At 52.1% G+C, this 12,952-nt stretch overlaps 1 protein-coding gene across 1 annotated transcript in view; it reads right to left on the reverse strand.

Moving 5' to 3' along the window:
* ASMT (acetylserotonin O-methyltransferase) overlaps window positions 1–11,882 on the reverse strand; it is a 15,895-nt gene extending 4,013 nt beyond the window's left edge. Inside the window, exons 1-7 of the mRNA XM_087813633.1 lie at window positions 11,811–11,882; window positions 10,076–10,250; window positions 8,109–8,238; window positions 6,546–6,614; window positions 4,317–4,435; window positions 2,092–2,232; window positions 873–995 (exon numbers count right to left, since the gene is read on the reverse strand). Of these exons, the coding sequence (XP_087669759.1) occupies window positions 873–995; window positions 2,092–2,232; window positions 4,317–4,435; window positions 6,546–6,614; window positions 8,109–8,238; window positions 10,076–10,250; window positions 11,811–11,882 (829 nt within the window). The remainder of the gene's footprint in view (window positions 1–872; window positions 996–2,091; window positions 2,233–4,316; window positions 4,436–6,545; window positions 6,615–8,108; window positions 8,239–10,075; window positions 10,251–11,810) is intronic.
* Window positions 11,883–12,952: the final 1,070 nt, after the last annotated feature.

Raw genomic sequence — 12,952 nt, forward strand, 5'->3', positions numbered from 1 at the left:
GACCATGAGGATGGAGGAACCTCAGAAGACAGCTGGGACAGTGTCCCCATCATACAACAAAGCTCTGTCCATGTCCTCATGGACCATCAGCATGGAGGGACCTCACAGGACAGCTGGGACAGTGTCCCCATCCCACACAGAGGCTGTGCCCACATCCTCATGGACCATCAGCATGAAGGGACCTCACAGGACAGCTGGGACAGTGTCCCCATCATACACAGAAGCTCTGTCCATGTCCTCATGGACCATCAGCATGGAGGGACCTCAGAGGACATGTGGGAAAGTGTCCCCATCCCACATAGACACTGTGCCCACATCCTCATGGACCATCAGCATGGAGGGACCTCAGAGGTCATGTGGGACAGTGTCCCCATCCCACATAGAGGCTGTGCCCACATCCTCATGGACCATCAGCATGGAGGGACCTCAGAGGACATGTGGGAAAGTGTCCCCATCCCACATAGAGGCTGTGCCCACATCCTCATGGACCATCAGCATGGAGGAACCTCAGAAGACAGCTGGGACAGTGTCCCCATCCCACACAGAGGCTCTGCCCACATCCTCATGGACCATCAGGATGGAGGAACCTCAGAAGACAGCTGGGACAGTGTCCCCATCCCACACAGAGGCTCTGCCCACATCCTCATGGACCATCAGGATGGAGGAACCTCAGAAGACAGCTGGGACAGTGTCCCCATCCCACACAGAGGCTCTGCCCACATCCTCATGGACCACCAGGATGGAGGAACCTCAGAAGACAGCTGGGACAGTGTCCCCATCCCACACAGAGGCTCTGCCCACATCCTCATGGACCACTTGGATGACTGGGCTTCACAGGACAACTGGGGCAGTGGCCCCATCACACAACCCACCTGGCTTGCAGGCCTGATGGATTCTCGCCAGCAGCTGTGCACATTTCTCATCGGCCCAGTCATGCAGGATCCTGGCCAGGATGTACAGATCTGCCTCCGGAAGGGGGTCTTGAAAGAAATCTCCTGTAACACAGGGTAGGGGCCCTGGGGTCAGCCTGGAGTGGACCAGCAGCTGGCATGGTAAGGTCACCTGGGTGGATCGAGCATTCCCCAGATCTACCCAGCTGGTGACCCCCAGACCTAGCCCTGGACAAACAGAAGCCTCAATGGAGACAGTTCTGAAGATGTTTGGGGCCTTCATCAGATCTGGGAAATGATTTCATTTTTATTTCATTTCCTAAATGCCCTCGGCCAACGCACTCCAGGAGGCCGCTGGCAATCGGTCAGCATCTCCTGTGGCACCGATAGTCAGTGCACGTCTTTCTGAATGAAAAGAAATGCCCCAGAGAGACCCTTACACACAGCTGGTGTCAGACACTCAACTCTTGTAATATTTTTTTCCTGCAAAAGCGTCCATTTGGGAAGGAACCTTGGAGAGCCCTGTGCCTGCAGGGTCAACTCAGAAGGCCTGGGTGGACCCAAACTCTGCAAATTCACATGCATTTTGGAGGACGTGCTGGATGATACGTTGACCGTTTCCAGCATCTCTCCGGGGAGAGAGGAGATGTGGGGAGCTGAGCCCCATGTTTCCAAGGCGAGAGGGAGCCCCATTCCCGCTCTCGGCTCACGGTCCTCCTCCCTCGGAATCAATTATTGTCCCCCGATCTTGCCTTCAGCCCACTTCATTTATTCCAAGCCGTGAATGCTTTGAATTTAGACACCAGTATGAGGTTCCTGGGGCGGTCGTAAGAAAATACCACCCGCTGGGGGCTTAAACAACAGACATTCCTCCCCATGCCCTCACCACCCCATCCTGGAGGCCAGACGTCTGAGATCCAGGGGTCCCAAGGCCCTGCTCCCCCCTGCAGTGTCCCCCCTGCTTCTTAAAGCTCCTGGGCCTCCAGGCATCCCCGGGCTGGTGGCCGCCTCCCTCCCGTCTCTGCCTCCGTCTCCCCGACGCTTCTCTTCTGTGTCTGTTTCGCCTCCTCTGTCTCTTACAAGGACCCTGCCCTTGGACGTCGGGCCCCCCTGACCCAGGACGACCGCATCTCAGGGCCTTCGCTTCATCCCGCGGACGCCCCCACGGTCGGCCTCTCCCAGCCCCCGGGTGCAAACCTACCTTCGCGGAAGGTGATCCCTTCTTCCCCTGGGAACACGAAGTGCTTCTTGGCCGCCTGCACCACAGCTGGGATGTCGAAAACGGTGACCTGGCGTCCAGGGTACAGAGAAACGCACTCCTTGGCCAGAGCCCCCGAACAGCCTGGAAGCAGACGCAGAGGGTGATGGGCAGAGACGAACCTGTGGGCGGCCACTGCAAACCCCTGAGGGTCCAGGTTGGGCACGTGGTCGTCACGGTCCCCGCGTCATCGACATGCCCCTGAGCCTACGTGGTCTCCCTGGTTCGCCCGGCCTGGGATCCAACTTCCAACGCAGCGTCTGAGCTGACTGCGGCCGGGGCGTCTGCCCACCCACGGCAGACAACGGCCCCATGAAGGAAGCCGGAATCCCCAGGCAAGTGCCCCACGGAGGACGTTTCCAGGGACCACCCTGGTGACGACCCTTCCCGATGCCACCCAGTGCAGGTCCTGGATCCAGGAGACCTTTCCTGTGGTTTCACCCCCAGGGAGGCGATCCGTATACAGACATGCATTTCGATGGAATGACCTCCGCCCCCCCGTTTCTCAGGTCAGCTGAGGTCCAGAGATTCCAAGCAACCTGCCTGAGGTCACACAGCCAGCAAGAGACAGAACCCACTTTCGAATCCAGGGTCGAATCTCCTGACGATCGCGCCTGCTGCCCGCGGAGAGCCGAGGGAACAACTTCGGGCCAGCACGGTCTCCCTCGGGGAGCTCTGTCCATCTACCTCCTGCCACGGCCCTACAAGATCTGGGGACGCCCCCCTGAGCCGCAGACCCAGGACCCAGGACCTCCCGAATGGGCCTTGCACCCTGACGTCATCACCGGCAGCTCAGCCAAAGCCACCGAGCCTTCCCTTTGTTGTTAAAAGACAGACGATGCCGTTGGGCGGGTGCTCCCCAGCAGGTGCACCGAACCCCAAATCCTTAGGTCACATCCTTCATAGGCACCTTAGCACCCAAACATGAGGTTCCTAAGCTAAAGGGTGATATCCGCGCCCCCCCAGGACCCAGGAATCTCTCCTGGCCCCAGAGGCTCAGACAGAACTCGGCCTCACGAGGAAGCCCTATGACAAGTGTCACCTCAATGTCTCTGTGGGTTGCTCCCCAGCATCTCGGCCAGGGGACAAGGGGACGCCTTGGACTAAAGCACCCGTTCTTAGGCCGAGCCCTGCTGCCGTTTGCTCAGGTGTGGTCCCTGGACCGGCCACATCGGCACCCCTGGGAGCCGGTCAGAAACGCGGATAGAGCCTCGGAGGGTGGGGCACCCACGTCTGAGTCGCAGCGGGTCCCCCGGGGGTTCTGACCGTCCCCACATCTCCGCAGAGGCGGCCAGTTGGTTACAGACGGTGACAAGCCGAGGCCACCGCAGGCTTCGGGATGTGAAAGAGCTTCATTGCTGTTTCTCTCTCTCTCTCCCTCTCCCTTCCTCTCTCTGAAATCAATAAAAAATATATATATTCATAAAAATTTACAAAAAGCCACAAAGGGTTCAGGCATGTCTCATACAGAATTTTATTTTTTTATTTTTTATTTTATTTTTATTTTTTTAAATGTATCTTTATTGGCTTCAGAGCGAGGAAAGGAGAGGGAGAGAGAGAGAGAGAGAAACATCAATGATGAGAGAGTCATTGATCGAGCCCGCAACCCGGGCATGTGCCCTGACCGGGAATCGAACCCCGATCGCTTGGATCCCAGGTCGACGCTCAACCGCTGAGCCACACCCGGCCGGGTAGAATTTTATTTTTTTTTAAATTTTTTTATTGATTTTAGAGAAGAGGGAGAGAGAAACATCAATGGTGAGAGTCACTGATGGGCTGCCTCCTACACGCCCCCTACTGGGGAATCAAGCTCGCAACCTGGGCCTGGGCCCTGACCGGGAATCGAACCCAAGACCCGACCCTGCTCTGGCCGATGCTCTAACCACTGAGCCACACCGGCCAAGGTCTCCCCACACAGGATTTTATTTTTTTTATTATTATTTTTATATATATATATTTATTGATTTCAGAGAGAGGAAAGGAGAGGGAGAGAGAGAGATAAAAACATCAATGATGAGAGAGTCATCGATCGAGCCCGCAACCCGGGCATGTGCCCCGACCGGGAATCGAACCTCGATTGCCTGGATCCTGGGTCGATGCTCAACCACTGAGCCACACCGGCCACACAGGATTTTAAACGGGGCTCCAAATCCAGACGAGAGACTCACCGCCGAGGTCGCACAGGAGCTGGAAGGGTGACAGGTCGAAGGCAGCGAGCACGCTTCTCCCCTGGACGCTCCAGACCTCCTGCAGACCTCTCATGAACAGCAGCCGCTCGCCCTCAGACCTGGGGGGCAAAACCACGCTTGTCAACACCACGGAGCGCCCCATAAGGTCACGATCAGCAAGGACACGGGGGGCCCTCTGCAGAGCTAAGAGCTGTGGCCCGCAGCACGCGTCCGGCTCGAACCAGTGACATGGAATCTGGTTGCTGTAAAAATACTTCATTCCGGGTGGTGAGAGCCCAGGGTCAGCCATCAGGCTCTACCCAGTGCGACTATGACTGGTCGCCTTTCCCTAGGAGCCACGAGGGACGACCATGTCCGTCAGAACAGAAATCAGAGGCTTTTTTATTATGATTATTAAATGGTTTTATTGATTTTAGAGAGAGGGAGGGAGAGAGAGAAACATCCATGATCAGAGTCAAGGATCGGCCGCCTCTTGCTCGCCCCCTGCTGGGGATCGAGCCTGAAACACGGGCCTGGGTCCTGACCGGGAATCGAACCTGCGACCTCCTGGTTCACCGGTTGACACTCAACCACTGAGCCACGCCGGCCGGGCAGGAGTCAGGCGCTTTCTAATCAGGGAAACCAAGGCTGTGTCCCTCACCCCGCGTGGCACGAGGCAAGATTATCTACTTTGCAAGTCGACCGGCGCTGTTTGAATTTTTGTAAGTTTTTTTCCTAGGATTGAAATTTTTTAAATATTTATTTTAATTAAAATATTTCTATATGAATAGAATCGTTATTATTATTTGGCAAAGCTTTTATGTAATTTTAAGTATATTACGTAGGCTTAATTAAGTTTAAAAACTTTTTTTTCTTAATAAGCAGAGAGAATATTCTAGGGCCCATTGGAATAATTTAAAGTGTTTTTTTTTTTTTTTTATTAAAAGGTGTTTTAAAATTTAAATTTTTTTAATTAAAAGGTGTTTTAAAATTTAAATTTAATTAAAATTAAAATTTAAATATTGGTTAAATATATTTAACCAATAGATAGTATTATATTTTTTGTTTGTAAAATAAAAATATATTTTATGGTAATGCCTTTAAAAGGCATTCGTTAAATTTAAAAATAGTTGTAAGAGTGAATATTTTGTTTAGACTATAAAATTTTAATTTATGTAACTATTTATATAAGTATTTAATTTTTTAGGCCAGTAAAGATTATATTTTACTAAAGATTATATTTTAGTAATGCCATTTGGAGGCAAGGGCTCCAAACGGTGGGGATCCTGGGAGGTGGGCAAGAGACGGTGAGGGCAGGAGGGGCCTCGCAAGGGGGCAGAAGACAAGGAGGGTGGGCGGGTGAGGACCTGGGCGTATCTCTGGGTTTGTGGGTCATGCCCCCCCCTCCGCCTCACAGTTCCTCTCTCCTCTGTGCCCCTCTGGAGCCCACCGTGTGGGTGTGGTCTCCGTGTACGAATAGAGAGTGAGCTCAGGGGAGACAAGAGTCATCCGGCCCCAAATGTCAATATTTCAGGAGTTGAGAAGCTCTGTCCTAGCACGAGAGACTCAGTATCTGTCGGTCTGTCTGTGTGTCTCACTCGATCATCTATTCTCCATCTACCATCAGCCTGTCTACCTACCTCACCTACCTACCATGCAAACACCAAATCTGTGTCTGTGCATATAAAGAAAAGCAAAGGGCCCGGCCGGCGTGGCTCAGTGGTTGAGCATCGGCCCATGAACCCAGAGGACAGGGTTCGATTCCCGGTCAGGGCACAGGCCCGGGTTGTGGGCTTGACCCCCATACAGGAGGCGGCCGATCCATGACTCTCATCATTGACGTTTCTCTCTCTCTCCCTCCCTCCCTCTCTCTTCCTCTTTCTGAAATCAATAAAAATATATTTTAAGAAGAAAAAAAAAATTGGCCCTTAAAGGAAAGGGCTAATTCTTATCTACTCAGGAAGCTGATCTACACAAATATTAGAACAGCAAAATCTGTGTTTTTTTAATTAGTAATTTAAATTAAATATCAACTTCCAAATCTTTTTACTCTATTGGGACACATTTATTCAGCCCGGTAAAGGGGAACACTTTATAAATGATATGATTGTCTAACGCTTAGGCTGCACACCTGAAACAAATCCAAAATAATATTCAATGTAAACTGAAATTGAAAAAAAAATAATTGTAATTAAAAAAAAAAAAGTAAAAATAAAATATTAGCGTTACCTGTAGATGGCGGTAAAGAGCTCTTCCGAGGGAACCCCGAACGCCTTCAGATACTGGTTCTTTCCTTCTCTGAAATCAGGGCAGGAAGCCTGTCACCCGGGTTCGGGGACATTCCCTGAACCTCACTGAGTGCACACAGGTGGTCACACAGCCTCCCCTCGGGGGTGGGGAACCTGTTCTCTGCCAAGGGCCGTGTGGGTATTTCTAACATCATCGAGGGCCTTGCAAAAGGATCGGCTTAACAATTAGCTATGACGACCGCTCCTAGATGGATTGAATTTCGAGCCCTGCCTGCGGTTGCCTTGGCAGGGCCGGACCCGATGATTTCCCTGGTTGTTTAGGGCCTGAGGACCGGACGTGCCCCACCCGGGCCTTAGATCACGGGTGGGACAAGCAGGAAGTGTAATTAAGTGACCAGTTGATGGAATGCACGCATGCCTTCCATTCCTGGTCAAAAAACACGAATATTCAGAGCTGCGGGGTCCCCTACGAGCAAAGAAGGGGTGAAATTTTGTTGTTAATTCTCACTGGAGGATATTTTTTAACAGAAAGTGGGAGGCGGGGGGGCAGAGAGAGAGAGAAACGTCAATGTGAGAGAGAAACATCGAGGGGTCGCCTCCCACACCTGCCCCGACGGGGTGCGGGGAGCGAACCTGCCACCCAGGTACGTGCCCTTGACCAGGAATCGAACCCGCGACCCTGGGGTGCCCGGGGGGCTCCCTTTCTAACCGCTCCAGCTGCAGCGCGGAATAAAATTTTAATGGCAATAGAAAGGCTGTGACGATGACGTGCCCTTTGGGGACGTCACAGCCTCGAACGACTCATGGCCCAGCGTCTGAGGATGGAAAGCTCCTTATAACTGGGGAGACTGCTGATGTGCCTGGAGGACCAGCTAGTTACCTGCGGCAGGTAACTAACTAGTCTACCCCTAGTTCCTTCTCTCCGCCTCCCTGTAGCTCGGTGAAGAATTTCTGGTGCATCCGACGCCACCTGGGAGGGCTCCCTGGTGTCCAGGACAACTGTGTCCCTGTTGCTTGTCCCCTCCTGCCTGTGTCCTGGTCCCTGCACCCCCAACGCCAGCCCCCGTCCTGTGTCAGATACGTAGCCCGGTCTCTCCCTCTCACCGCTGTGCTCTGCGGCTCGCGCCCCTTTAATATTTAATTTTAAATTAAATATCAACTTCGAAATCTTTTGCTCTGTTTGGACACATGTATTCAGCCCGGTAAAGGGGACGCTTTATAAATGATACGATTGTCTAACCCTTGGGCTGCACACCTGAAACAAATCCAAAACCATATTCAATGTAAACTGAAATTGAAAAAAAATAATTGTAATTAAAAAAAAAAAAGTAAAAATAAAATATCGCAGCAGATTTATTATATTAAAGTGGCCGCCACAGGTGACCCGCAGGTGATCGAACGCCTGCTCTGAATTTCGAAACATACAGGTGGCCCCCATTTGGTTCTCTGAGGGCCCTGGCGTGTCGACGCCTCAGCGTCCTGAAGCCACCCCGGGGTGGCCCTGGGATGTCACCCACGCTGTTGACAACACGCACACGCCTACCTCACAGCCTGGGCCAGGTGTGCCCAGCACAGGTAGGTGGTCTTGGCCATGTACAGCAGCATGTTGTGCTGGGACCTGGGGCTGGACCTGACCAGGTAGGCGCTGGAGAGCTCTGTGTTTTCATAAAAAGCTGAAAAAGGGAACAGCAGGAAAAAAATAAAATAAGTTAACATTTCAAGATGTGGCCGTGAGCCGCCGCCGAGACGGACAACGTCGCGATTTCCGTTTGGCCTTTCCCTGCGAGCACGAGATCCCCGCGGCGAGGGGTTTACCCCGAAGGATGGGTGGCTGGTGGACGGGTCCCTACAGCGGGAACGGTGCTTGGCGTGGGATCCCGCCGTGCTCCTGTTCCTGGCGCAGCATTTCGGCTCTTAGGACAGGGGCACGGCCTGTCCGATTTGTGACGAAGGTGCTGTCCTTTAACCACCGGGCAGAAACTTGTCCTGGCTGCTGAATGCCCCCGGGGCTCTCCCATGGACCCCAAAGCAGGGCCCGAGAGCCAGCTGCAATGCCCTCTCTGGCAGAGCATTCGGGCAGCTACCCAGGGCGTCCCCAAAATACACGTGTCCGCACTTTAAGAGCCAATAGCTCAATGGACGTTTCTTTCTTTCCCGCCAGACGAAGCTTTGAACAAAGGAAATGGACCCGAAAGGGCCCCTAGACTTTTTTTTTACGGGGACACGTAAAAGATAAAGTTGACGGGACCAAACCGGCAACCGTCGACGCGCCGAGGGCGCACAGATACCCCGTGAAATGATTCCTGACGTTCGCGATCCCTTTGCTTTGTGGTATCGGAAGGGTCGTCCGTTTGAAAACAGGCCTTGGCCCGAAATAAAATGATTCATTTCCGGAGGTTCTTTTAATTGTTGAAACCGAACCGTGCGCCCATAAACTCCGACTTTACTGTCGTTCAAAGCGTGGGCATAGATTTCTTTTGGGGTGGGGTTAGGGGACGCCCTGTATACCAGTAGGGATGGTCGGCAAAGGTTGTCCCCGGCACGGCCGCTGTGGCTCTCGCTGGCTTGTGCCCTGGCACCTGCTGCATCTGCCAGCCTGGCTATCTGAGAACTGTCACCTCGCAGGTGGCATCTTCCTGCTCAGTTTAACTCGTGCCGATGTTTAAGCAAAAAGCCTACAGGGGGCCCTGGCCATCCATGGTTAGAGCCTCGGCCTTCGGACGGACGGACAGGTCCCGGGTTCAATTCCAAGGCCGGATTGCAGGCTCTATCCCGCCCTGGTCCAGGTGCGTGCGGACGGCAACCAATCCATGTCTCTCTCTCTCCTCCCTTTCTGCTCGCTCTGCAAAAATCAATGAAAAAAAATATCCTTGGGTGACAATTAAAAACAAATTTAAAAGCCCCTGCAGCCGGCCACACTCTCCTGCTCCTTTTTGGACCGACCCAAGCAGTCGTTTCTCGACTTGGCAATTTCACAAAATTGCACAGAATCCGAAAATCGCCCTCGGCGCTCAGCCTGGGGTTAACTGGTTTGAGCTTCGCCGAGTTGGGGCAGTTTTTAAAAAGCGGCCTTCCCGTGTTTCCTGGGAGGAAAGCCGCGTCGGCACCCAAATAAAAATGTGAGCTCACCGTGAATGGCCACCTTCCGATTGAATATATTTAGCGTGCTAGAGGATTACTTTCTTGGCATAATTTTTTTTTTATGTACTTTTTAAAAATATGTCTTTATTGATTTTAGAGAGAGGAAGGGAGAGGGAGAGAGAGAGAAACATCAATGATGAGAGAGTCATTGATCGGCTGCCTCCTGCACGCCCCTGATGGGGGATCGAGCCCGAAACCTGGGGCATGTGCCCTGACCGGGAATCGAACCCTGACCTCCCTGTTCATAGGTCGATGCTCAACCGCTGAGCCACGCCGGCCGGGCTGTGGACTGTCCCCGGCTGGCTCTTCCCAGAAAAACGGCGCCGAGGGTGAGCATTTAAAAACGTCTCCTTCGAAACCGACACATACCTCTTCCTCCTTTCGTTTCCGCTTGAAGGAGCTTCAGGGACACGCAGGTGTCCAGCAGCAGCTCTGTCCCCCGGGAGCTGGTGCCCAAACGATCGGCCACTGCGTCCGAGCCCAGGGGCTCCGGGGCCTCGGCGAGAATGTCAAACACTCCCAGCTCGCAGGCGGCAAACAGAACCTCGGGAGAATTGAAAGCAGGGACTGGAGGAGATACGTGTACGCCTGTGTCTGTGGCGGCATCGGTCACAGTCGCCAAGGGGTGGGAGCAACCCAAGTGTCCGATATTATGGAATATTATACAGCCATGAAAAGGAATGACATTCTGATACCTGCTACAACATGGATGGACCTTGAGTATATTAAGTGAGCCAGACACTAAAGGGCAAATCCTGTAGGATTCCACTTATATGAGGTCCCGAGAGTCACAGATTCACAGAGACAGGAAGCAGATGGTGGGTGCCAGGGGCTGGGAGAGGCGATGGGGTGTGAGGGTTAATGGGGACAGAGCTCAGTAGGGACTTGAAGAGTAGATACTGGTTCACCTGTGTTTATTGAAGCATTAATCACAGTAGCCAAGAGCTGGGAGCTCCCCATGTCCGTCGACGGGTGAACAGATAAGCACTACGTGCTCCATCCACACCGTGGAATATTATTCAGCCATGAAAAAGGAAGGGCATTCTGACAGATGCTACAACATGGATGGACCTTGAGGACATTAAGTGACACAAGCCAGGCACTAAAGGGCACATCCTATAGGATTCCACTTATACGAGGTCCCGAGAGTTACAAATTCACAGAGTCAGGAAGAGGAAGGGTGGGCGCCAGGGACTGGGGAAGGGGGATGGGGGGCTGAGTGTTTTATGGGGACAGAGCTTCAGTTTGGGACGATGACAAGGTTCTGGAGATGATGGTGGCGATGTTTGCCCAACAATGTGAATGCCACTAAACTATACGCCTAAAAGTGGCTAAAATTGTAAATTTTATGTCTATTTTGCCACAATAAAAAAAGGGTTTGCCCTGGCTGGTTTGGCTCAGTGGTCAGAGCGTTGGCCTGCAGACTGAAGGGTCCCGGGTTCGATTCCGGCCAAGGGCATGTACCTGGGCTGCAGGCTCGATCCCTGGCCCCCGGTCGGGACCAGATGTCCAGTGGGGACACCATCTAGTGGAGGAATTGGGCCCCAGGGACAGTGAGGGCCAGGATTTGGTGGGAGCTGCCACCATAGGGGTTATTTTTTCCATTGGTTTTGAGAGAGAGCGGGAGTGAGATGTGAGAGAGACACATCGATTGGTGGCCTCCCACACGCGCCCCAACCAGGGCCAGGGATCGAGTCTGCAACCCAGGTACGTGCCCTTGACCAGGAATCAAACCCGGGACCCTTCAGCCTGCAGGCCGACGCTCTAACCACTGAGCCAAACCGGCCCAGGGCAGGGCCATTCCTTGGTTGGTTCAACCTGTTCTACGGTTGCATTAAATTTTGTTCTATTAAGATTATACCAGCTCTCGTCCTGTTAAATTGGTGACAGCTAATGACACAGTGTCGTGTGTGGCAAAGCGACCTCCCTCCCAGGATTTATAACGCACCCGACACTATAGAGAGCCGGCAGCATTCTAAGACGGGGTCCGCAGAAGGGTCCCCAAGGCAGCCCTCACCCATGAAGCAGTCCCCCCCACCCCCCACCCCTCTCCCGTCCGTGGGACCCGAGCCTGCCCAGCGGTAGGTTCTTCCCCGGCTCCTACCTGGGAGACCATGAAGCCGTGAGAGCACTGGTCCAGGAGACTCGGGGTGGCCTGATCCCCCGGGGAACTCATTTCCTTCCAGGCCACCTGGCTTTGAGGGTCCCCGGTTGTCCTGGCTGCAGGGGGTACGGGGCTGTTAGCAAGCTGGGGACGACCAGCGACTCGGTGCTGGAGCAGGAGACCCACCAGCGAGACAAGACGGTCACGGTGGAGAATCCCATGAGCCTTATTAAGGGGATGACACGGCTTACGGGCTCCCGCTGGTTTTCTGCCCACGCCTGCTGTCCCCGAGGTGCCCACGGCCTGGAAATAATATATTATGTCATTGTCACGTTTTATTAGCTTATGTTTAAGTTAAATTTCAATTTTTATTTTTATTTTTTAATTTTTTAATTAAATATATCTTTATTGATTTCAGAGAGAGGAGAGGGAGAGAGAGAGATAGAAACATCACTGATGAGAGAGTCATTGATCGAGCCCGCAACCCGGGCATGTGCCCTGACCAGGAATCGAACCCCGATCGCCTGGATCCTAGGTCGACGCTCAACCGCTGAGCCACGCCCGGCCAGGCAGATTTTTATTTTTATTTAATAGGCAGAAAGAATAAATAAACGGGACTGCGTCGAACTGAGAAGGTTCGGGGCCGGTAAACGTTGCCATCCACAAAACCAAAAAAATTAACCTCATAAATGACAGAAGGTCTGTGTCAATGATTCACCGATCGATCAGGGGTTAATATCCGAGATGTATAAGGAACTCGTACAACGTAAAAACCGAAACAAAAGCCAGTCCGGCTGAAAATGGGCCGAGGGCCTCAACACACATTTCTGCAAAGCGAACATACGGACGGTCCGTAGACAATATCCCACAAAAAAGAAAAAATACTTTTGACAAAATTCAAACTCCATTTATACTGAGAGCCCTCCAGGTACAGACGGAACTCACCTCAACATAATAAACGTTAATGTTACTGTAATTATTTACTTATTTTCAACCTATTTTATGTTATTGCTTTATTTTTAATTTACTTGTTTTTATTTTTATTTAACTATTTTTAAATTTACTTTAAAGAATCATTTATTTTATTATTTAGCTAGTTTTCATTAATGCAAATATTTTTATCTATTTAATTTTTTTTTAAT

The sequence above is a fragment of the Miniopterus natalensis genome, chromosome X (assembly GCF_054644295.1).
Source record: "Miniopterus natalensis isolate mMinNat1 chromosome X, mMinNat1.hap1, whole genome shotgun sequence".
Lineage (NCBI taxonomy): Eukaryota > Metazoa > Chordata > Mammalia > Chiroptera > Miniopteridae > Miniopterus > Miniopterus natalensis.